We start from the raw sequence: 23,496 nt of genomic DNA on the forward strand, positions 1-23,496 counted from the left end.
CCTAGTAATCCTTCTTCCTGGAACAACATCCCATGGTCGAAGAATCCAAAGCCCTCTCTCCGACACCACCTGCGTAACCACTCATTTACTTCTGCAACGCGACGGTCCCTACCTGGGCCTTTTCCTTCACCAGGGAGGATGGACGAGGACAGCACATGCGCCTCAAACCCCTTTATCCTTCTTCCCAGAGCCACATCGTCCGCAGTGATCCGCTCTAGGTCGTTCTGGGCAGTGTCGTTGGTGCCCACCTGGAGAAGTAGGAAGGGGTATCCATGCAGGGCTCTACAGACAGTGGAATCGTGGCTATATTATTATGTATGATATAGAATTATAATTCTAGGGTTAGAGAAGGAAAAGCCCCGTTCGGTCACCGACTCCCTCTCCCAGTGGCTAGCACAGGATTGTTTCTCTTCAGCACCTCTCCAGTCCCTTGTCCAGTCTGGTTCCAAGCGGTGGAGCCCCCTCCCCGTACCTTGGCTGACAAGCCCACAGCCCACACGTGGTGTTGCCAGGAAGTTATTCCTGCTATTCAAGCCGTACCTTCCCTTTCTCGATGACATCCACTTTGTCCTACTCACGCCCATGTGCCACCTTGGATAATCACTCCCGCTGTTTTCTATACGCAGTGAGTAGCCGTATTAAACATATAGTGTGAAAGTCGGGGTGCCAGAGAAATCCTGCAAGGGGGCAGGCTCGCTGGTGGCTAAGCAGCCTCTGCCTGCTCCCTCGGGCGCCATGGGGCGCCCTGGAACTATGGCCGGTGTCTGAGCCCTGCCCCGGAGGCCTGTCTTCCTGCTGTTGCTGCCCCACCCTTTGGCTTTGGGTGGCACCAGCTCTGGGAGGCTCTGCTTCCCCTTGGAGGCTGGGGTGGAAACGTTCCTGGTGCAGAGCCCAGCCACCGAGGATGTCTCGCCACCCGTCTCCAGCGGAGGGGTTCGCCCTGGGGACGGAGGAAGAAAGCATGCCAGGAATCGCCTGGGCAGCGGCAAGGCCCGTGGGAGAGCAGGATCCCCGCTGCTCAGGGTCTGTTAATGTCGATGGTGGTGAGGTGCTTGGGGGACGAGCCCTGCCTCATACCAGGCGAGAGCGAGCAGGAATTGAACTGTGCCCAGAGGCGAGCGGGCAGGCTGAATTCTCCGCTAGCTGCAAGGGCCGAGTGACGCTGCGTGGGAGCGCTGCCTGGAGGTGGTGGACTGTCCGGCCCGCAGGACGACTGTGGTGAAGTCCGCGTCAGAGCAGCGCGGCACAGCCTCCTAGCCAGCGAGGACGGGAACAGCAGTTGGGGCCACCTGGAAGCCAAGGAGCAGCGAGGGAGGTGCCGAGCGTGACCCACTGAGTCACAGGGCAGGTGAAGCCCCTCAGGGCGGCCCCGGCTGACAGCAAAATAAACCAGCGTCTCCTCTGGCTCCTGGCCCAGCAGCTAATGGCTCTAGGAGACTCCCGGCCTGGAGAGCAAAGGGGCCCGGCGTGCAGCCCCCTGCGAGAACAGGCTGGCTTCTGAGGAACGTGAAATGCTGGTCTCCACAGCCCCTCACTGGTCCGGGGCTCCAAACGGACCTGAGCGAGGTACCAGAAACGCCGGCAGAAGTTCTGCTGGAGCCTGAGACGCACGTGTGAATTGGGGGTTGCATTTGCCTGTGGTTAGACAGCGTTTAAATTCCGGGTAGGCAATGCCCCCGCTGAGCTGTAAATGGGCTGCCGCACGGAGCCACGCCAGCTGCCTCAATGGGCAGATAACGTAACGGGTCATGAGTGTGTGTGTGTGTGTGTGTGTGTGTGTGTGTGTCTTACTGGCAAGTGACTACGGGAAGGGAAGCTAACCATCGAGGCTGGCACGTGTAGCTAGCGCTCAGCGACGTCACAGCACCGCGTCGCCTTCACAGGGTGAGGTGGGTAAAAATGACAGGGCAGGAGGGGGCTCGTGAGGTGCTCTAAGCTGTCCAGGATTAGAAACTGGGACTTCCTGGCTGCCCATCCCCGGCTTGGCCCACTTGCCCTGCTGCATGTTCCCAGTGCCGGGGGGGAGCTGAAAAGAGCAGGACGGCGGGTGCTGGCGGCAGCACGGCGGGCTAGTTACCCTGCACGCTGACAAAACCCCATCGCAGAGCAGCGCCCATGTGCCTCCCTGCCGCAGCAGCAAACATTTAATAAAGCTTGCGCCTGCGTACAGATCTCCGGGGCTGTGCTTTGTTCGCGCCGGTTGAACGGCCCGTTGGTGTGTCCTGGTGGCCGCTGGCCCTGCTCTGAGGACGCCCTGGAGAGACGTCTAACAGCCTGGCCGTGCTGGCCCTTTACAGGAGGGGTCGCCAGGGGAGCAGTTCTGGGTGGGGGGTGTGGAGCCGTGTCCTTTGCTGCTAATGGGCCATGGCCAGCTCTGGCCTGGTCGGGCACGTCTGCCTATTTAACGCTGTGACTGGGGCCGAGGGAGCTCCGCACCCCCACTCTCACCCTGCCCCAGCGGGACTGGTGCAGCTGGACCCTGGGCAAAGCTCTGGCGTAGCCGGGGCGTGAGGGGCCCAGCCGGACAGATGCCCTGGTTGGCGCTTTCTGCCGGAGGCCACCCTTCCGCGGCGTCTGCACACGCACACCATCCTGCCAGGGTCAACACTCAACTTACCAGGGACCAAAAAGTAGAGCCACACCCCGCTCCCCCCCACCCCCGCCTCCTGGGGGGGGGGGGGGGGAAATCCCCCTAACTCTTGCCTACCCACTGGGGTGAGGGAGCTGCCGTCCTTTACCTGTCACCCCCCTGCCTCCCTCCTCAGCCTTCGTGCCCATGACCCCAGCCAGTCTCCTGCAGCCCCCTTCCTGCTCCCGGACACCTGCTGTAGCCTGCCTGCTCCAGTCGCCTGCTATGTCCTCCTCTGTCTCCTACCCCTTCTGTTCCCCATAGTCTTATCCCCCCACCCCCTTACCTGTCTCCGGCACCTCCTCCCTTTACCCTGCCTGGAAACACAGTGTGTTAGTGAGTACATGGGTGGGTTCAGCCCCCTGGAAAATAGAGGGCGATGGACACTGCATCCTTCTCAGCAGTGCTGGGGAGAGGTAAAATCCCTGCCTCACGCCTCCCGTGTATACAGCCCAGGAGGGCATTACCCCTCCATGTCACACTGGGAGCTCAGGGTCAGTCGCTCGTCCACACTCACCCCTAGATCCTCAGCAGAGTCCCTGCTGTCCAGGAGACACCCGTCTGTACGTAGGGCCTGCGTTCCTTCTTCCTCCATAAGTAACTGTATATTTGGCCACATTAAAATGCATTGTGTTTAAATGGGCCCCGCTTGCCAGATGAGCCAGCTCATTCTGTGTCTGCCATTCCACCACATGGTGTCTCCTCCCGCACGTTTTGTCAGGGGTGAGTGTATATTTACTTCCGGATCGCTGCTGAAACTATCGAATAGCATCACGCCTTGAACTGATTCCTCCAGCACCGCATTACAAACACCCCCCTTCAATGGGTCCTCGTCGGCAATTACCTCGTGAGATCTGTTCGTTGGCCAGCTCATACTGCATTTAATGTGTGCGTTATTGATATTGTATGGTGCGTATGTGCAATCAGAGTGTTGTGTGGTACAAAGTGCAGGGCCGTACAACAGGCTAGTTCATCGGTTAAACGCTGACGTGACAGAGATTTCGACTTTCCCTCCTTAACCTTGTCTTTACTCTTTATTTAGAAATATATAGAAAAACAAACAAGCAAGGAAGCAAAAAGAACCAAAGATTAAATAAAGTCATTATCAGGCATAAAATGCACACAGAATAGCCAAATACAAGTGAGACATGGACCCCCCTGGTCTATTACCTTACATGTATAGACAAACGTTATTTTCTTTTGCATGTTTCCCATGAGGAATTCACCTTTCCTATCACGTGTTTCATTATTAGTGTATCATGGAGCCAAAACACAAACGTCCCTGCGTCAGAGCCGGCTGAGAACTATCATTCTGTGTGTCAGACGGAGCTAACCGCAGCTCCAGCCCCAGCCCCATTTCTTAATAGCATCTCCAAGCAGCGAGCGTGGCTGTAGCTTCTTGAGGTTTGTCTTTGAGTCTGCCATATGAAGTCTCCATGGCTGTAGTCGTCATGTTCCCCTGGCCACCCAGCGCCGTGTTCTCCAGTTGGAGATGTTGCCCTTTTACGTCCCATAAAACTAACTCCGTGTCCCTGTTAGATTTCGTTAAGATAATAATCTTTCTTTATGTCTGAGTATTTTGTACCATATGCAAATTTACCAGCGTGTATCTACACATTTTCTGAAAGAAACAAGCCTTTATTGGTGACGTTAATCGACAAAGGAAGAAAAACTCCAAAATGTTTGTCTTGCTACAGAGCCGAGCAGTCTAAGATTTGAAGATCTTTTCCTCTAAGGTCTTAGCTTCAACTCAAACAGCAAAAAGAATGTATTTAATACATGAATTCTCTTGTAAAGAATCTGTTCATTCCTTATAAAACTAGTCTGAATTATTTTGTTTAGGAAGATAATGAAGTTCCAATATTTCAGACCTACTTTACCCCAGAACCTGAAACTGTTCAATTCCATTCCCCGTTCTGTGTAACGTTAGGAGGAGTAGCTGTATAGACCCAACACCACAGCAGACACATACATGTTTGTGCTCTCCTACTCGAATAGCCTGCACCGTACTAACGTTTATATGCTTTGCAAAAGGTTTTATCCCTATAGAAAACCATAGTGGAAATAAAGGACTTTTTTTCCCAATTCAGCTCTAAACCCTGCAGCAACCTACTAGGGTTCTGCTGACCCCAGGTGGAAAGTGGACATGTTCGGGGGGGCTTTGTTCCTTTAATCTGCTTCCTGATTGAGCAATGGAGAAGATAACAGGCCCCTAATTCTGACCTGCCCCTTTCTCTCTCATTATTGCAATGCTAGAAGTGTAGCCCAAACCAGACAGACTTGAGCAGACAAGATAACTCGACCCATATTTGGAAAACTCTGATCACGCCTGGAAACCAATCACAAGGATCAGAACGAAAAGCAAAATCCTTTTGCACTGATTTCAATGGAAGCATGACTGGGGCCTGGCTTTTCCCAGAGTATCCCTGGTTACCTCACCGAGAGGCCAGCAATACAACACATGGACAGAATGAAAATCAAAGAAATCCACGCCACACGTGTCCTAACCGCAGTTACGTTAAAATGGTTCCGTTTACACTCCGCACCTCACCTCAGCAGCAGGTGAAAGAGACTCATGTCTCCTATCCCCTCTTTGGCAAGAAAAATGAACACCCGGGGGCCAGATTCCGTCTGCCTGGCAGCTAGTTAATTGTGGCGCGAAGTCAACGGGCGCCCTTCTACTGACCTCAGTGGCTGGCGGCCAGAGCCCTGCCTGGGGAAGTGACACTGGTGTAAAAGAAAGCAGGTCTGGCCCCAGCTCATGGAGTCCCTGCAATAGTAAAATAGAAAAACCCCAACTCAATAAGCCAACACAAAAGACATTTACAGGTATCACCACCCCCTTGTAGCCCTAGGACGTCACACTCCAGCAGACTTACAAAGAGTCCACTCTCGTTTTGGTGTCCAGGCCTGAGAGAGCCCGTTGTGTTAAGGCATCAAATGGCTTTAAGCTGGGTTTCCTCCAGGACAAGAAACAAAAGGATGCAGCAGAAATCTCAGCTACGGAGCGAAAGGTTCCCATTTTCCTCACACACAGGTTTAGAGTCTGCTCGGATGTCGGGCCGGCGCCCTCGTCAGTTGCTTCTTGCCATCTCGTTTAACCCATGGTCTATTTACTGTAACCCAGACAGGTTTCTGGGTCTGCCATTTCCTTTGAGCCACGTGTCATTGCCTGAGGCATCTCCATACCCTCTCTGGAAAGATTTAGATACCAAACCGTTGCCTTTAAAAGTCACAGAACAACTTCAAAGGAGACACCACACAGGATCTCAAGTGCTTACATCCGGGGCCCTGGTGGTTTCCCAGGGCTCGTCTTCTTTTTAAGCGGTGGGTTTCCTGATGTTGTGGGCTTTGCTCCGTATCAGAACATGAACGTCCACTTTCTGTACCTGCGCTTTGTAAATGGAGCACGTGCAGTATTCTCCCGTTCACTTCCCTCGCTGAAGGATTTCTCAGAACCAGCCCTCGTAGCTGCTGTGTCACTTCCACTGAGGTCCCTTTCTCGGCTCGGCCCGGCTGGAACGGTCTCGTTTGCCCAGCGCTCCCACCACAGCATCCAGCTGTCCTCTGCCAGCAGCCAGGCACTTAGTTAGTGCAGCGTCTCCGAGCTCCTCACAGGCTGTTCTTCAACGCCTACCGCTGGGCCTCTCCATCGCACGCATCTAGAGCCTGGCATCAGCCAGTCTTTGGGGCTAACTCATCGGGATGAGATTCCCCTCCCGGGCAGAAGGCAGCACAGAGGCTGACGTGGGACTCGTGGGACACAGGCCTTGTGGTGGTGAATTGCACCCTCTAGTGCAGATGGGGAGGGAATATCTTTTATTGGACTAGGGTGACCAGCTCACGAGTGTGAAAAATCGGGGCGGGGGTGGGGTGCCATCGTATATAGGCGCCTATATAAAAAAAAGCTCCAAATAGTGGGACTGTCCTTATACAATCAGGACAGCTGGTCACCCTAGATTGGACCAACTGCTCTGACGAGACAAGCTATCGAGCCACTTCACTGCACTACGGCCCGAGATCAGTAGGACAACGTGCTCAGGTGGTGTCAAAAATCCACACCCCGAGCGACGCAGTTATAGCGACCTAGCCCCGGTGTAGACAGTGCTACGCGGGGGGGGGAGGTGGGTTAACTACACCGATGGGAGAGCTCTCTCCAGTCAGCAGATGGGCATCGTCACATAAGCGCTGCAGCTGCACCAATGCAGCGTTTTACGTGTCGATCTGCCCAGAGCTCTTCTTCAGTTTTGGGGAAAATACCCCGCGCAGCTCGGCTAAACGCAAGGCGGAGCGGGTGGTTTAGCACGAGTAGTTAGCGCCTATTGCAAGGGACAATGCGAACTGCGGCCACAGGGCAAGAGCAGGGCTAGTGGGTGAGGGAGTCGGAAGAAGCCATTGATCCAGAGGCTCTGGTCAGTCTGATTTCAGTGTCCAGCAGAGTTATGAATTGACACTCCCAGGCTCATCTTTTGAAAGTCTTGTGCAGGTTCCCGGCTTGTTACAACGACCTGTGACCCGCCGACCCCCCTCCATCTGTCCTCTGCCTGCAGAGGTGTTTCCGGGCCGCTCCACCTTGCCTGGTCCCTTGCGATACGAGCTCACTATTAATGCAAAACAACCCCTCCCACCTTGCCTCTAGCTCTGCCGCCCGCAGCGCAGCGCCGTGCCGGGCCATGAGCTGATTCACTGTGTGTGGCTGGAAAGCTGCTGTCTGTTGGTCCAATCGAAGCGATGGCCTTGTCTCTCGGACAGCCCGGCACCGACAGGCCTGGGGTGTGTGGCCCCCCCACGCTCTCACAGACCAGGCACAGAGCAGGATGAGGACAGGCAGGCCGTAGTGTTTCCTTCAGCACAAGACCCAGCCTCTGCCAGGGCCTGAGTCTGCCACTTGCTGAGTTCCCATGTGTCTTCTGGCAACAGTTCGGTTGAGGAGGAGGCCAGACGGCCCCAGAAGGATGCTGCTGATTTTTAGTCCTTGGTGGGTTTGGTGCCCAGGTCTCTTGGTAATTGGCACATTAGGAAACCCTATGCTGAGAATAAAGCAAGTGCCCACAGGACCTGAGAGCAGAGAAACTGCTTAGCCAGGGTAATGCTCTCCGGTCCCTCGTGCCGTCCAGCCGTGCGTCTCGAAGCACACTATCGACATTGGTTTTCCCAACCCCACAGGGAGGTAGGTTTCATTAACCCCATTTTCCAGACAGGGAAACCGAGGGACCGAGCGGTTAAAGTGACATCTCTGAGGTCAAACAATGAGCCAGTGTCGGAGGTGAAAGTCCGGACTTCAGTCCCTGGAGCTTGTACGACTGTCACGCGCTGACTCCTCGAAGGTCAAGGGAGTGTGAGCGACCCATTTTCCCCTGTGAGATCAACCCTGCGTCCCCTCAGCACGATGCTCGGCCCTTGGGACTGTGATACAAAGAGTAACTAACGGAAGGTGACATTTTCCCACAGGGAAAATGGGACACCACAGGGTGCTGGCCTGAGCCTCCCCTCCCCCCTTCGCATGGGGCCGGCCCCAGGACCCCCTCCACCTGCCATCCAAAACCAGCCCCAGCCCTCCAAGTCATGGGAGGGCCGGCCCCAGCCCTTCTAGCCACCCACTCATACTGAGATGGCCCAAGCCGCTTGCCCTCCCGCACCTTTCTCCGTGCCCCGCTAAAGGCTGCACCCCACTTCTTTGGCAAAACTGGGCATCTGTCCCATTTGCCAAATGCCCACTTTTGCCAAAAAAGTCGGGACGGCCAGGACAGGGCTTAAAAAAGGGACTGTCCCGGCCAAAAGGGGACATCTGGTCCCCTTAAACCAACGACACTTCGCCACGCCCCTCTGGTCGGGACGCCAGCACCAGCTGCATTTTACAGAGAGGAAAGCGGCGCAGAGGGAGGGGAAGTGACTCAAGGCCACACAGCGAATCAGGAGCCGAGCCAGCATTTGAACCAGTCCCCATCTCCCATCCCTGTCCGCATCTTCTGCGCACCTGAGCTGTCCTCAGCCATAAACATCCAGAGATGAGCGGAGCAAAGGCAGCGAGGGAACATCAAAGACGTCCCAAGCAATTACTGTGGAGCGGTGAAGGAGCTGGGAGAACCAGATCTCCACTGCCCTGGAACCTGGGGGCCAGGCGCCGGCCATTGGTGGTAAAAAGTACTGGGAGGTATTTGCGGGGAGGTCTGGGAAGCCACACGCTCGCCTGTCACAGAGAATTTCCATGTCGGAACCAGAGCTGCTGAGAGCAGCAGGCAGAACACCTGCCCTCTGAAGATCACCGCCCAGAAAAGGCAGCGGCTCCAGGCCGCAGGACGTGGCGCGGGAAGCTGACACAGGAGAGCCTGTCCGCGAGGATGAGTGAATTCCCAGCCCCGTGCCCAGAGGCTGACTCGTTACAGGGCCCTACAAGGTGCTGCCACTTGACCTGTCCCACAGGGATAAGGCCCAGAGTTAAAGTCACTGCAGAAATCCAGGTGAGCCTGGAACAGGGTCGGCTGCTGTGGGAATAAACTGGAGACAGGGGCAAAATGCCTCATTCTCAGCCGCTTTCACCCCGTGTGCCCAAGAACATCTCCCTCCCAGTGTCCAGGGACGCAGAGGGCAGAATGGATGCAGGAATGCAGAAAGCCAGCTGGGGCCGGTCTCCGGCACATAATCGCTTTGATGATCTCTCTTTTCCATCTGTGGTTATTATGATCCTTGTAGCTCTTCCACCTTCCAGAGGGCATTAACCTGGACACCTTGCCAGCCGCTGTTCTGCTGTTTATCGCCTGCCTTTGGCTCCTTATGAGTTCTCTGCTGCAGATTTAAGTGGAACCTGCAAGGCCTCCATATCGCCATTTCAGTGACTTTGTTTGGTCTCCCTCCCACGACATCTGACGGCTGCTGGTACAACTTCTCCCCTGGATTCGAAGGAGGATCTTCTCACCAGCTGCTCTTTCCCCTGAACCAGAATTAAACACTTGGTTTTTCCAGCGCAGGCTTGCTGTCAAGTTCTGCAGTTTATCTTCTGGAGGAACATAGAGATGGTTCCTGTCTTGTGTGGTTTGCTCATCTGTTCCGTTAATGGGGGTTTGCAGTGAACTTTCTCCACTGCTCAGGACAAAGAGGAGCAACAGACGGGATGCTGAGTGGAAAACTGCGGGGTTCATTCTATGGCCTCTGCAGTCCTAACGAGGCTGCTAGAAAGGAAAAGTCAGACTCCACCCCCGGGGTAGCTCCAGGGGAGTTCGACGTGGGATGAATATCACCCCAAGCGCCGAAGTTTGTATATGATGCTAAAAGGAGCCAGAGGAATGCTCTGGGTATGGCAACGGGGTGGCTAGTTTAAGTGATTGCACCAATTGATAGGAAATGCAGTTCAATGATACCAGAGCAGGCAAGCTAGCACTGGAGGGAACCTCGGCTCGGTATCCTTCGTCACCCAGCACATGGCTGCGATTCAGAGGGTCATTGTGATAAAATCACGGACACCATCGGCCCGCCAGGTGCTGTGCTGTATGGCTAGGCGGGGGTGACGAACGAAGGGCGTGTCAGCGTGTAAGGCTGCTGTGAGTCCCCAGCTGGGGCGCTGCAGGAGCAGGTACCACCCAGCAGCAGGGAGGGTGCAGTATGGCAGGGTTAGTGACTGGGAGTAAATGGAGGAACTGGGCAGAGCTACTTCATGCAGAAGGTAACAATAACCACACAGAAAACGTCCTCAGGCGGGAGAGGGAAACCAAGTGAGCTCAGGAGACGCCTAGATTGACTCCCGGGGCAAGTGGAGACGTCTGCTGAGAAAACTGGAAGCTGGGCTTTAAATCCAGTCCAAAGGGATAGGGACTGGGGTCTAGATGATCTTTCCCTGTTCTGAAAACTTCCTGGGCCAAATTCACTGGGTGCAACTTCCCGGCTGTCAGTGGGGCGGCGCCGGGGCTGAAGTGGGGCTTGTGTGTGAGAAGCTGTCTCTCCCTGGCGTGGCTCTTCTGGTGGGTGAGGAAATTAGACTTCTGGCAGAAGCTCTTTCCGCATTCCTTGCACGTAAAGGAGATCATTTCTCGGGGGGGCTTCTGGAGGACGCTGGCAAGCGCCTTCGGAGGGAAGCCGTCTCCACTTTCGCTGGGGAGCGTCACGGGCTCTTGGGAGTGGCTTTTCTGGTGCACCTTGAGATAGCGCAGGGAGGAGAAGCTCTTCCCGCAGTCAGAGCATATGCTCAGTAACACCCTGTTGTGGATTTTCAGGTGGATTTTCAGAGAGCCCTCGGCGGTGAAGCTCTTCCCGCACTCCGAGCACGTGAAGGGTCTCTCCCCGGTGTGCATTCGCTGGTGGATCTTGAGGTACTTGGCGGTGAAGCTTTTCCCGCACTCCGCGCACGTGAACAGGCCTTCCCCGGTGTGCATTCGCTGGTGTATGCGGAGATAGCCCTTCTGAGCGAAGCTCTCCCCGCACTCCGGGCAGGTGAACGTGGTCTCCCCAGTGTGGCTCCTCTGGTGCATTTTGAGGTACCGCATGGTGGCAAAGCTTTTCCCACAGTCGCTGCAGATGAAGGGCGTCCCTTCCGCGTGGATTTTCTGGTGGATCTTGAGATAGCCCTTGGTGGTGAAGCTTTTCCCGCACTCGGTGCAGGGATACGGGGTCTCCCCGGTGTGGAGCCTCTGGTGGATCTTGAGATACCCCTTGGTGGTGAAGCTCTTTGCACACTCCGCGCACGTGAAGGGCGTCTCGCCCGTGTGGATTCTCTGGTGTGCCTTGAGGGAGCCCTTGGAAATGAAGCTTTTCCCACATTCCAGGCATATGAACGGCCTCTTGCCCTTGTGCTGCCCCAGGTGGATCTTGAGATACCCCTTGGAAGTGAAACTCTTCCCACACTCGGTGCAAGCAAAGGGCCTCTCCCCTGTGTGCTTCCGCTGGTGGACTTTGAGGTCGACCTTCCGGGTGAAGCTCTTCCCACATTCGCTGCAGAGAAACGGCCTCTCCCCCGTGTGCTTTCTCTGGTGCATTTTGAGATCCCCCTTCGAAGGGAACCTTTTCCCACACTCCATGCATGGGAAAGGCTTCTCCCCGGTGTGGAGCCGGAGGTGGATCTTCAGGTATCCCCTCTGGGTGAAGCTTTTCCCACACTCGGTGCAGGCGTATGGCCGCTCCCCCGTGTGGATTCGCAGGTGGATCTTCAGGTCCCCTTTCTGAGAGAAGCATTTCCCACACTCGCTGCAGGGAAACGGCCTCTCTCTCTTGTGCTTCCGCTGGCGTAGCAGGAGATCTGTCTTCTCCGCAAAGCTTCGCTCGCGTTCCTGGAGGACGTCTGCTCTCTCCGTCACCTGGGCTTTCTGAGCAGCGCTGTTCGCGGGTCTCTCGTGTGTGTTCCCGGCAGAGTTTCTTGGCGTTGCCTTTAGTTTGCTCTGACTCGAGCAGTTCTTAAGCTTCACTGAACTTTGGGGAACTTTCTCCTCCAGTTTCCCAGAAAAGGTCTTGATTGGAAGCAGCCTTTCAGCGTCTTCCTCGGGAGTCGTCTCCTCCATGTTCTCACTCCCAATCTCATCATCTACTAGAGAGAAAACAACAGGCCGAGTGTTATTCCATGGGATGGCGGCAAAAGAGCAGTGTCTTGGTTAAACAAAAGTTTCTGCTCATCGCAGACTCCCCGGGTCTGTCAAACCTGCCAGGGAGAAACAGAACCTAACTAACAGTAGGAATTCTGAGATCCCAGCTATGGTTTGCAGGAGGCTGATGGGCCAGGTCCCTGTCCATGCCACGGTCTCCATGTCTTACACAGACACCGCTGGACTCCACCTGGGGCTGGGGCCCTGGTTATTAACGGGCTGCGCTGAGCCTGGTGCTCACACCCTTGCGTCACCGCTGGCAGCGTGACAGTTCGTGTAGCAGCAGCACCTCGGGACCCAGCCGAGGATCGGGGTCCCCTTTTGCTCGGCACGGAAGGAGATGTGCGGTGAAGAGACGGACGGACAGTCCCTGCCCCAGAGCTCACACCCTAGACACAACAGCTGGAGGAGACAAACAAATGGGGCTATGGGGAAGGGAGGTGATGAGGTACCAATGAAGTACCAATGAAGTGAGCACACAGTCAGCTGCAGTCTTAGCTTAGCCCAGAGGGCTTCAATCTGTGGGGTGCGCCCTCATAGGGGGACACAGAGGAACATTCGTGGGGATGGGACATGGCTGGGCCCGACCCCATGGGGAGTGGGGGAGAGCGCCACCCACCCCCGGACCCCCAATCCTGGCCGCAGCGCCCGGCCTCAGTACCCCCAGGCCACGGAGCCTGGCCGTGGCCCGTGGACTCGGCGCCTGGCTCCCAGCTGCTGGGACCCGCCACGGCCCCCAGGGACAGCCTCGGCCCCTGGCCCCAACCACAGCCCGCTGACCGTGGAGATGGGGGAGGACAAGGGCAGGGATGGGTCAAAAGTTGGGGACCCCTGGCCTAGCCACCATCAGCAGGCATGGCTGGATCAGCATCACCACAGACGGGCTCCCTCCGGGGGGGGGGGGGGGTCTGAAGGAGGAAAAGATAGTTGCTGCCCCCCCCTCCCTCCCCCGACTTTCTCACACTCAGAAAGAGCAGCCCAGGCGCTGAGACACGGGGGTTGGTGGGAGAAGCAGCCGGCGGAGGGGGAACTACGTCTGGTTTGGAGTTTAAAAGCGACTCACTGTCTGGGAAATCACCTTCTCTACCTACAATGAATCCCAGGCTTCCACAGGGCTGGTGCTGGCCTGGAGAAACTTCCCCTACCCTCCGCTGAGACCAGCGCCTGGAAGGGGGCTGCTTTCTCCTCCATCCATCCCCGGCGAGCCATCCGCCACCTCACGTGCCTGAACTCACGTTCCCTGCCACTGACTCGCTGCCCGGCTACTGCCCCCGTCACCGGTGCACTCTGGCACCCAGCGCGCCCGCTGACAAGCCGGGGGATAAAACTCCACCGGCTTCAGCTGAATTACGCCAGCCCTGCAAGCGGCTCGGTGGAAGGTTAAAGCGCCCGGGCGCTGCCAGAGGGGATCAGACCTGCCATCTGCCCAGTCCAGGCACCTGCCTCTGACCCTGACTAATCCCAGGTGCATCAGAGGAAGGGCGAGAACCATTAGAATATGCTGCCAGCAGGGGAAAGTGGTTCCTAAGGCCCATCAGCTGCAGGTTTACTTCCTCGCTGACAGGACAGTGGCTCTGCCCATCCGTCGCGTGTCCAGTCACATCCTGAACCCTGCTAGGCTCTGTGCTCCTGGGGACAGCCGGGCACTCACTGCCAGCCGCGATGTTCTTCATTCGGGACCAGGAGATGTTCACCCCGCCCTGCCCGGAGCAGGTTAATGTGGCCAGAGAGGGGCTGCAGCTGGAGGGGAGCCAGGGCTTGATGCAGACGCAGGCTGGCTGGGTGAAGCTGTGAAGTGCGAGCAGAAGGCAGCTGCAGGGAAGGGGCAGGCAGTCCCTCTCTAGAGGGAAAGGGAGTAGCTCAGGGAGGAGAGAGTCCAGGGAGAGTCGGGGGGTCTGGCGAGAGGTGAATCTGCCATGGGCCGTGGAGGAAGCTCTCCTGGCCCACCCGGAGATAGAGCAGGTTAGGCGGGGGGTAGGAAGCAGGGCCTGAGCCTGAGCAAGGCTGGATTGCTCCTCAGAGGGTCCCTGGGCTGGCGTCTGGGGCTGCAGGCAGGCCGGGGTTCCCTGACCTGCCACTGGGACGTGGGCCGGGACCGAGCGGTGGAACGGAAGATGTTCGGAGGCGGCAGCTGGGCTGGAGGGGCTTGGCTACCCCAGACTAGGGCTGTGCAGGGGCCAGGCGGGAGGGCCAGGTCAGGAGAAAGGAGCGCTCTGAGTCGCAGAGAGAGAGCGGGACCACAGCACGAGCGGTGGGCAACAGGGGCGGCCGTATGGGGCACCAGCTAACCCCCAGGGACGAGCGGAGCCCTTCACAGGTGCCTTTCGATTTCGCTCAGCGCCCTTCGTCCCTTGTGATGGGACGTTCTGGCTCCCCGCACACGCTGCTCCCTCCACGCCGCCCGCGTGGCACCTGCCCGTGGCATTCGGGTAGCAGGCGTGAGGCTCAGAGTGGCTGGGGGCGGGGTTGAGGGGGGGTGGCTCCGTCACTCCTGCAGGCAGGGCTCAGTGACTGCGATGCCGTGTCAAACCGGCTGCGGTGCCAAGAGCTGCTGAAATCTCCGACACCTCCAGCCATCTCGAACCCTGGGACCGCACCCGTCTCCAGCAGGCTGCATCGCCTTCCTGCAGGGAATCCTAACCCCCTTCCCTTGCGGGCAGGGGCCTGCCCGGCTCCGGCATCGTGTGAACAGGAGCAACGGACTCAGAGGAAGCCCCTTTGAGCACCCAAACGCCACCCCTGCCTCCACATTCCCCCTCCCCGCTGATGCTAATCCTCTCGGGAAGGGGAGTGTGCTGCTTGGCGAGCCGGCTGGCTGCTCTCTGCCCAGCCTCAGGCACCGCGTGATCCTTTCCCATCACCCTCAGCTGGCTTCAGCGTCCAGTGAAGCATCAATCCTGCCGCCCGCCTGCAGACACCCATCACCCTTTCTTCGAAACGCAAACAGAGCGATGGGGTTTTATCTGTCCCCTAGTCATGGGCAGTGACACTATGGGGGGGAGACGGCATCTAAGATGTCTTTTAAATTCTGTTTCTCTTCTGCAACCGCAAACACCGAAGTGCTTTTCATGGTAACTGTGGCTATTGCGTGACTCCCTGCGGGGCGGTGGTAAGGTGTGCGGAGTGTCTGCACGGTGGGTTTCTTACCTTCGCTTCTTTAGCGCTGACACTGAATTTCCTGGATTCATAACTCTTGGCCTGGTTTACAACCCCCTGTAACCTTTGACCCCTTACGCTATCCACACATGCACTCCAGCGTCACTGCATCTTAGTGCAGGTTGTCTGGGGTATGAACAACGCTTAGAAATGAGCCCGTGGGACCTCCCTGACAGGATCTTCCCTGCATGTTCGGTCACAAAAGCGTGTGAGAATTGTCAGATACAGGAGGGAGAACCTGTCTGATGACCTGGCTTCTCCTGGTCCACGCGGGCCCTGCAGCACTCACGTCTCTCCTTACCTAGCGAGGTGACGAGCTCGTAATTCTCCTTCATCACGTCCCAGTACAGTTCTTTCTGCCATTCCGCTAACTCCTTCCACTCCTCCGGCGAGAAATAGACGGCCACATCCTCAAACCTCACCGGGACCTGAAAGCACAAAGTGTCACCTGGTTAGCATCTTCCGCCTCAGTCGCACCCTGCCGCTTACCAGCCTGGCTCTCGTCGGGGGGGCATTTTCGATTCACAGAGGTAGTCCACTCGCGGCTGGCACAGGAATCCAGGAGCTGCCATACTAGGCCTGGGCAGTGGTCCTAGTCCGATAGCCTCTCGCCGACAGCAGGAGTAGCAGGTACTTCAACGGAAGATACAAGAAACCATGTAACAGACGGGGAATAACCTGGGTGTGGGGGAAACGTCTTTGTCATTGCTCTCGGGCAGTGACTGGTTGAAGCCCTGACGCAGGATCTATAGTTTCTACAACGATATTTAATTATTCTAGACAATGTAACGTGGGAGGCTCCCATTAAACGTCAGCGTCTCATCCTTGTCTGAGTTCTACAAAGCTCTTGGACTGACTATTGCCTTGTGCAATGAGTTCCGCATACCAGTAACGCTTTGTGGGATGCTGTATTTCCTTTTGCAATGTTCAATGTCAGCTGCCTTTCAATTTCATTCCATGTACAGGGCAAGAGGGTAAAGAGACCTTCTCTACACCAGTCAGTAGTTTCTGTACCTCCGTCACGTCCTCTCTCATTCATCTCCTCTCTAAACTAAACAGACTCAATCTCTCCTCCTTCTTCATGGCCTCTAACTTGCCCCCAGGCCCTGAACTGAATTGAATTGACGGCACAGGCTCCCCAGAACTGAGCAGGGCCGGGCACAGCACTGACGGTGACACCGTTAGCATATTTGCTGCATCGGTCTGGATCTCTTTGTGCACACGGACATTTCACAGGCTGCTTTGGACCGGCGCTGTGCTCGGAGCTGAACCTTCCATTGCTCTGCCACCATAACATCCAGGTTTTTTTCTGAGGGGCTGCAACTGATCTAAAAGCCAGAAATGTGAATAAACGGCTCCAATGAATCTTTCCAAAATGCCTTACTTAGCATTTATTAACAATGGACGTCACCTGCCATTGTGGCGCCCGCTCAGCTCTCTTGGTTAGGGCTTTCTGAATTTCCTCACCGTCTTCTCTAATCTTGACTAGCCTTGCATGCCCTCTGCAGTTTTTGTCCCCCCATTTTCCAGTTAATTCATAAATATACTAACAAGCTGACCGGGGATAGTCACTGTGGCAGCCGCTGTTCACCTTTGGCCATGTTGAAAATTGACTGTGTATTCTCATCTCTGTCTTCTGCCTCTTAGCCAGTTACCGATCCAGAACTGAACTTCACCTCCTGCTCCAGGCCTACATCAGTGCCTTTACCAGTTTCTAGTGGGGGACCTTCTAACAAAGGCTTTTTAAAAGTCCATGTAAATGATGTAAACCAGTTGGTCTTTACCAATTATTTTGCTGACACAATAAAAAGAATTCCCCTCCCTGTCCCCAGAGGGTCTCACGCTAGAAGCCTGTCAGTGACTGTACGAGTACGGGTGTTGAACTGCTGGGGAATGGAAAGGAGTGGAAATGATTTCTTTTAAAGCCAGGTGCCTTGGCCGGGCAGAGAAATAAAACTGCTTCTCCCAACCAGAGCCAGAGGAGCAAGACCCCCTGAAAGCTCAAAACACGGGAGCACAAAGAGCTTCAGGGCCTGGTGCTCTGCGGGAACTGGAAGATCTTTGGGAACAGAAGAAATTTTAGGTGACAAAACTCCCTCTGACGTCGGCTGAGCCAGGCTGTCCCACTAGTCACTGAGGAGGGGTTACCCTGAAGCAGCCTGGGCTCTGTTGTCTGGGCAGACAGGTCTGGGAGGGTTACACACAGCTTACAGAAGTGTCTTTAAACGAGGAAGTTGGGGAGGGAGTGGGAGTGTTTTAATTAGGCAAATACCTTTGGGCTCTGTCTAAACTACAGAAACAGCAGCTGGATTACAGAACATCAGAACGGCCACACTGGGTCAGACCAATGGTCCATCTAGCCCAGTCTCCTGTCTTCTGAATGGTCAGCACCAGGTGCTTCAGAGGGAATGAACAGAACAGGGAATCATCAAGTGATCCACCCTGTCACCCATTCCAGCCTCTGACAAACAGCAATCTCTGCCCATCCTGGCTCATAGCCATTGATGGATCTATCCTCCAGGAACATATCCAGTTCTTTTGTTAACCCAGCTGTACTTTTGGCCTTCATAGCATCTCCTGGCAAGGAGTTCCACAGGTTGACTGTGCTTTGTGTGAAGAAATACATCCTTTTAAACCTAATATGGGTGGACAAGAAAAAACACATTACAACCATATTGAGGAAACCTCTTTGATCTTTGGTACATTCTAGGGTTAAACTATGGCTCCCTTTAAAGTTAAAGTGTGGGGGGGTTGGGGAGAGGAATTGTTTGTTTTTTCTGTCCACACAGCCAGGAACTAACCGTGTTGTTATACCGCTCGGTCCAAATAATGTTCCAACGTGGTTTTAGACAGAGTACCCAGGGCTGAAGGTTGGATAAACCTGCCCTTGTGCAGAGGATCGAACTTCCATCGTTAACATCCGAGGGAGCATCTAAACTAAGCTTCTGTCCAAAAGCTTCCCACCTTCACTGCCATGGGTTCAGCTCCGCCAACAGAAGCAGTGGTGGGGATGCCCGTGTAGACAGGACTACAGATGTCCGGATCGGAGCAGGGTTAGAGGTCTGGGAGAGAGCACGGCAGTTAAAACGCCACTGGCCGCTTGTGCCGGACCTAGACTGGCACTCCCGCTGCTGGGGCAGCACCAGGGGCAGAGAGGGATGGTTTTGGCAGAAAAGCCTCGTGTGCATAAGACCTGTGGTTCTGCGCTCACTCAGCCCTCGGGAACCAGGGAGGGCAGATCCTCACCTGCCCAAGCCAGCACTAGCTCCTTGGACATCCATGACATTATCCCCATCGACAGTGCTCTGTCTGTTCCATAACGACACCGCCAGCCTCTCACAGCGGGACACGCTCACCCACGCTGCGCTGGCCGGGCGTACGCAGGACGCACTCAGCAGCCTGGCTTGTGATCCAGAGCAGATGTCGCCATGCGAGCCTGAATTCTTTCTTCGCCTTGCATAACTCTTGCGCAGCCGCTAGAAATTGGGCTCAGCTAGTCCGGCCGCCCTCAGTCTGTGTCGCAAGCCCGGTCTCCTTCTGCCAGCCTTCTCCTGACAAACCACTGAGCTGCACCCTGGAAATGACCCACTCAGAAGTAAGGGGCGGGCAGCTTGCTTCTTCACTAAGACGCCATATTCTTCTACGTGCACCCAGTGGTGCCTCGGGCGAGCGGGTAATAAGGCTCAGAGGAAGCAGAATATAATTACTCTCCTGACTGGTTTGGTCTTTAACCTTAACGCCGCTTTGATGTCTGGGCAGATCAGTGCAGAAAATCAACTGAATTCACCAGCGGCGAAGTCACTGTGGGGCCGGTGCAGCTTTTCAGTCCCACGTCAGCCACAAGTGCTAGTCAGCCCCTGCGCACTGGTGCGTTTTCAGCCCCATGTCACCTCTTTGCAAAGGAATCTTCCCGCTGGGTCGCGCTAAAGCCCCTGCCTTTACCCACTGCCACTGCCTCTGGTTTTGTTGTAGGAAGTCAGTGCAAAAGAAATCTGATGAGGTTCAACAAGGACAAGTGCAGAGTCCTGCACTTAGGACAGAAGAATCCCATGCACAGCTACAGACTGGGGACCGACGAGCTAGGCAGCAGCTCTGCAGTAAAGGACCTGGGGGTAACAGTGGACAAGAAGCTGGATATGAGTCAGCAGTGTGCCCTGGTTGCCAAGAAGGCTAATGGCATATTGGGCTGCATTAGGAGGAGCATTGCCAGCAGGTTGAAAGACTTCAGGTGACCGAGAACCCACCCACCGTTTGCTCTCGTTTAAACCTGCAACTGACCCGCGCCCCAGGCTGCAGAGGAAGGTGAACCCCCCCACGGTCACTGCTCTTTAACGACCCCCAAAGGACTGGCTGCTGAGTGCGTCCTGCCGGAGGGCGGCACTGGCCCCTTCCCTGCTCGTGGAAGGCGCTCGGCATCTCAGCAGGCCCCGGCCCCAAAGCTCACGTGCTCAAACTCCTTGCTGCAGATAAAGGAGCATTTCCAGCTGCGCCCAGGGGTGTCCCGGATGAGCACACAGCGCCCGGTGCGAGGGCACCGCTCCCCCTCCGCGGGGCGTGCCGGGCAGGAAGGTGCAGCAGAGGGAGATGCCTGCCTGGGCAAACAGCTGCCCCTTTCTCCACCGCGCGCCCATGAACGCACAGAAGACGGACGTTGGCTGGGCCCCAGTTTCTAGGCCCAGGACTCAAAGAACTCCTGAGGGTACCCGAGTGGCGTTGCGTGGTGCCGGTTTTCTCGGGCGCCCAGCAGATGTATGTAACCTGTGGCCCCACCGGTGCCCAGCCCCTGTGTGTGGGGGTGTGTGGGGCGCGACTGGTGTGTGGATGCTCCCCTCCCCCAGACCTCTGAATTGCCTTTCAGCAGCACGGCGGGGGGAAGCTGTCCGTCTGTCCCTCCGTCCGTCTGCCTGGATGGCAGGGAGCTGAAAGTCCGTGGGCAGGATTCATTCCTGCCCTAATGCCAGGGGCTTCATGGAGCCAGCGGGGGGGCAGGAGTGTGGGGCCCTCTCCCTGCTGCTGCCCTGAAGTGAAGCTGCCCTGCAAAAGCGGAGCTGGCCTGGGCCCGGCTCGAGTTCAGGAGGAGCCAGGCGGCAGCCCCGCCGGCCTAAGTCGGTGCGAATCCGGACCAACTCCACCCACTGCCGTTTACACGGGCCTAAGGGAGACCTGAGCCAGGGCTTCTGCAGGAGCTGACCCCGGGCGCAGGCCGGCCCGAAGGGGACGCGCAGCTCCAGGAGCAGCGGTACCAGCACCCGGGGGCAGGGAGACGTGCCCGGCCGGGGCTGTTGCAAAGAGGGGAAATCATCGGGGCCCCAGAGCTGAGCGGAGCGGAGCGCGGCCGCGGAGGGCGCCTGGCCCCCCGTCAACCTGCCCAGGGGCTGGGGGGGTCCCGGCGGCCAGGCCCGGCCGGGAAAGCGATGCGGGAAGCCCTTTCCGCCCTGCGCCGTTCCCGAGCCAGGCCCCGGAGCTGGGCCCTGCCCCCCGGGGGGGCGGTTGTGGGGCCGGGGAAGGCCGGAATCACGGACCCCCCCACCCCGTGCAAGCCCGGAGCCCGTCGCCAGCCGGCCGGGGCCCCCCACCGCGGGGCGAGCGGCCGCCCCGATTGCAGATACTCGGGGCTTTGTCTGGTACCAGCGCCTGCCCCCCCCCGATGTGCCGCACTTGCGGGGGGGGACGTGCCCCACACGGGGCGGGGGGCGCCCCAAACCAGGGCCCTGCAACACCTGCCCCCGGCCCTGGGAACGAGACCCGCGCCCCAGCCCCGGTGGCGGCCAGCCAGGGGCTAGCGCCGCCCTTTGTTCGCCAGCTGGCTGCACCGCGCGCGGCCCGGCCCGGCCCGGTTCGGTTCTGTCCCCGGTTCGGTTCTGGCTGGGGGCAACAGCGAGCGGACAGGCCGGTCTGAGCCGCCCAGCGCCGCCCGGGCTCCAGCCCCACGGAACCGCCTACCTGAGCCGAGCCGCCGCTGGGCATCTTCTCCTCTCCCGGGCCAGCCGCGGGCCGGGCCGTGCAGCGCCGATCCCCGAGTCCCGGCCGCGGGCTGCGCCCCGCTCCCGGCCCGGCTAATGGCTGCGAGCCGCCGCCGCTGGTGCTGCAGGAGGGGGCGGGGAGGAGGCTGGTGTGGGGCGGGGGGGTTAGAGGCAGAGGGGCCGGACCCACGGCGCGGAGGAGGCCGGGGTGGGGCGGGGGGATCCGAGCCAGACAGATCCGGGGCGAGGGGGGGCCCTGCCCCGCTCCAGCCAGCCCCGCGCCCCCGGACTACAGCTCCCGGCAGCCGGCCTGCTTGGGCCGGGCTCGGTGTCACCTACAGACCCTCCTGCTGCTCCCGGGCCGCCTGGCCCAGGGCCGGGGCCTGCTGGGGTGATCCGACCTCGCCCGTTACCCCCCAACCCCGTGTGGGGCAGGGCGCAGCGGCCAGAGCCAGGGGGTTGCTGGACCCCTTCCCTCTGCTGCCCCGTCACACCTTCCCCTCAGCCGCGCGTCCTCTGCCCTCGCCCCGCTCTGCAGCCAGCCTCAGGACGCCTCCCTCCCAGGTCTCGCAGGACGTTGTCCTTGGCCCCCTCCTCTGCGCCCTGCCAGGGAACCCTGTCTCTGGGGTCCCCACCTGCTCATGTTGCTTCCGCTGCTGCCTTTACGCGGGCGTCGTCTCACCCGGCGATGTCTCCAGCCCCACGTCTCAGTCCTCTCCTCGTGGGCCTCAGCATCCGGGCACACTTCGTGTGGCCACGGCTGAGCCCCCCGCGCATTCGTCCCCTTCACCCCAGCGCTGCTCTCCTCCCCACAGCTCAGGCCCATCACCTGGGCGGTGCCTTGGACCTGGCCCTGTCCCACCCACTCCGCTTCTGGCCAAACCTTCGTGACATCTCTACGGCCTGGCCACTTCTTCCTCTCCACACACCTACATCTTCCTCTCCCACCGCGATGGCGGCAACCTTCTGCCTGTCCTCGGGGGCCAGGTCGCGCTCTGCCCCCACCCCAGTCTATGGCCATCTTCCTTCCCACTGGTCTGACCACATCACCTCCCTTTTCCACCCCACTGAACCCAGTCATCCCTGGGCGATGGCCTGGGCTGTGCACAAACTCCGCAGCCCCTGGGACACGGGGCTGGAGGGACCATTGGGCTGACCCAGTGTGGCCGTTCTCACGTTCAAGCTCGCCTGCACCTCCAAGGATCTTCACCGCCCTCCGCCCCTGGTTATCTGTCCTTGTCTCTAACCTGCCCCTCTGCACCACCACCAGCGCCCGCCTGGGATGCCCACTCGGCTGCTTCTCCCACAGCCATCTCCAGGGCCTGCACCTGGGGCACCCTCCCTGAACTGACTCGTAAGCCACCACCCTCCTCGACACCCAGGTCTTCCACGACTCTACAAGAAACTAACCAGCTGATAGTGAGCTGGCTGGGGGAAGGTGGGGCTATTTAATGAGTATTTAGGTTGGTAAATAGATTAAAAATGTGCATAAAAATCATCCATGCTTGATTCTCTCTCTCTCTCTCCTGCACCCTTTGCAGGTTATTCCTTCTCTAAACCTGCCAGTTTTGGGGGGCCGGAAGGCTGCCTTCATCTCTCTGGCAGTGCCTCCCACACACCGTGGGTGCTGCTAAATTACAAATAGCTAATGGGGGAGCTGGGGATTCCACGGCTTCCCTGGCAGTCCTGTTCTGACACTTAGCTCGTCCTCGCCTTGTAGGGGACCCTCTGTCTCCGGATGGAGGAAAACATCACTTGCTCTGGACTTGTAGGGTTCGTCGTCACTTCTGCAGTGTGTAGATACTGTGGTGACAGGCGCCCTGGGGCCACAGCCCCCCATATTCTGCAGCTTCTCTGAGTGTTTCTTCACATTACGGTTTCCCTTTGTCAGCCGCCCACGCGACGATGTCTGGACTTGTCCTTCTCCCGGCTGGCGGTGGGACCAGCCGTGGGTCTGCAGGGGAGAAGGAGCAGAGAGACTGGCCGCTCACAGGGGAAGCGTCCCAGCGCTCACCGAAGGTGAAGAAACGCAGCAGCGGCAGCAAATCAAAGCAGCGGCAGAGGAGCGGGACAGGAGGCTCCCGCGACACACAGGCCAGGTCACGATGCTCCAGAAAGAGCTGGGGGCCGGGGAGCTGGCTCGTTCGGAACCTGCAAAACCCTCCACGGCTAAGGGGGGAAA

The 23,496-nt window shown here is 57.7% G+C and overlaps 1 protein-coding gene across 2 annotated transcripts; it reads right to left on the reverse strand.

Moving 5' to 3' along the window:
• Positions 1-4,363: 4,363 nt before the first annotated feature.
• Positions 4,364-21,423, reverse strand: LOC137161200 (oocyte zinc finger protein XlCOF6-like). 2 transcript variants are annotated; one of them, XM_067560311.1, is made up of 3 exons: positions 21,295-21,423; positions 15,653-15,779; positions 4,364-12,137 (listed from the first exon to the last, which is right to left on the reverse strand). In XM_067560311.1, the coding sequence occupies exons 1-3, from the start codon at positions 21,316-21,318 to the stop codon at positions 10,345-10,347; spliced, it is 1,944 nt and encodes a 647-aa protein (XP_067416412.1). In that variant the 5' UTR covers positions 21,319-21,423; the 3' UTR covers positions 4,364-10,344. The 2 variants fall into 2 exon arrangements, with proteins under 2 accessions (XP_067416412.1, XP_067416411.1); XM_067560310.1 differs by having other exon boundaries at positions 4,364-12,140.
• Between the last annotated feature and the right edge of the window lie 2,073 nt (positions 21,424-23,496).

This window comes from Emydura macquarii, unplaced genomic scaffold (assembly GCF_026122565.2).
Source record: "Emydura macquarii macquarii isolate MOO-44397 ecotype Brisbane River unplaced genomic scaffold, CSIRO-AGI_Emac_v2 contig_2286, whole genome shotgun sequence".
NCBI lineage: Eukaryota > Metazoa > Chordata > Testudines > Chelidae > Emydura > Emydura macquarii.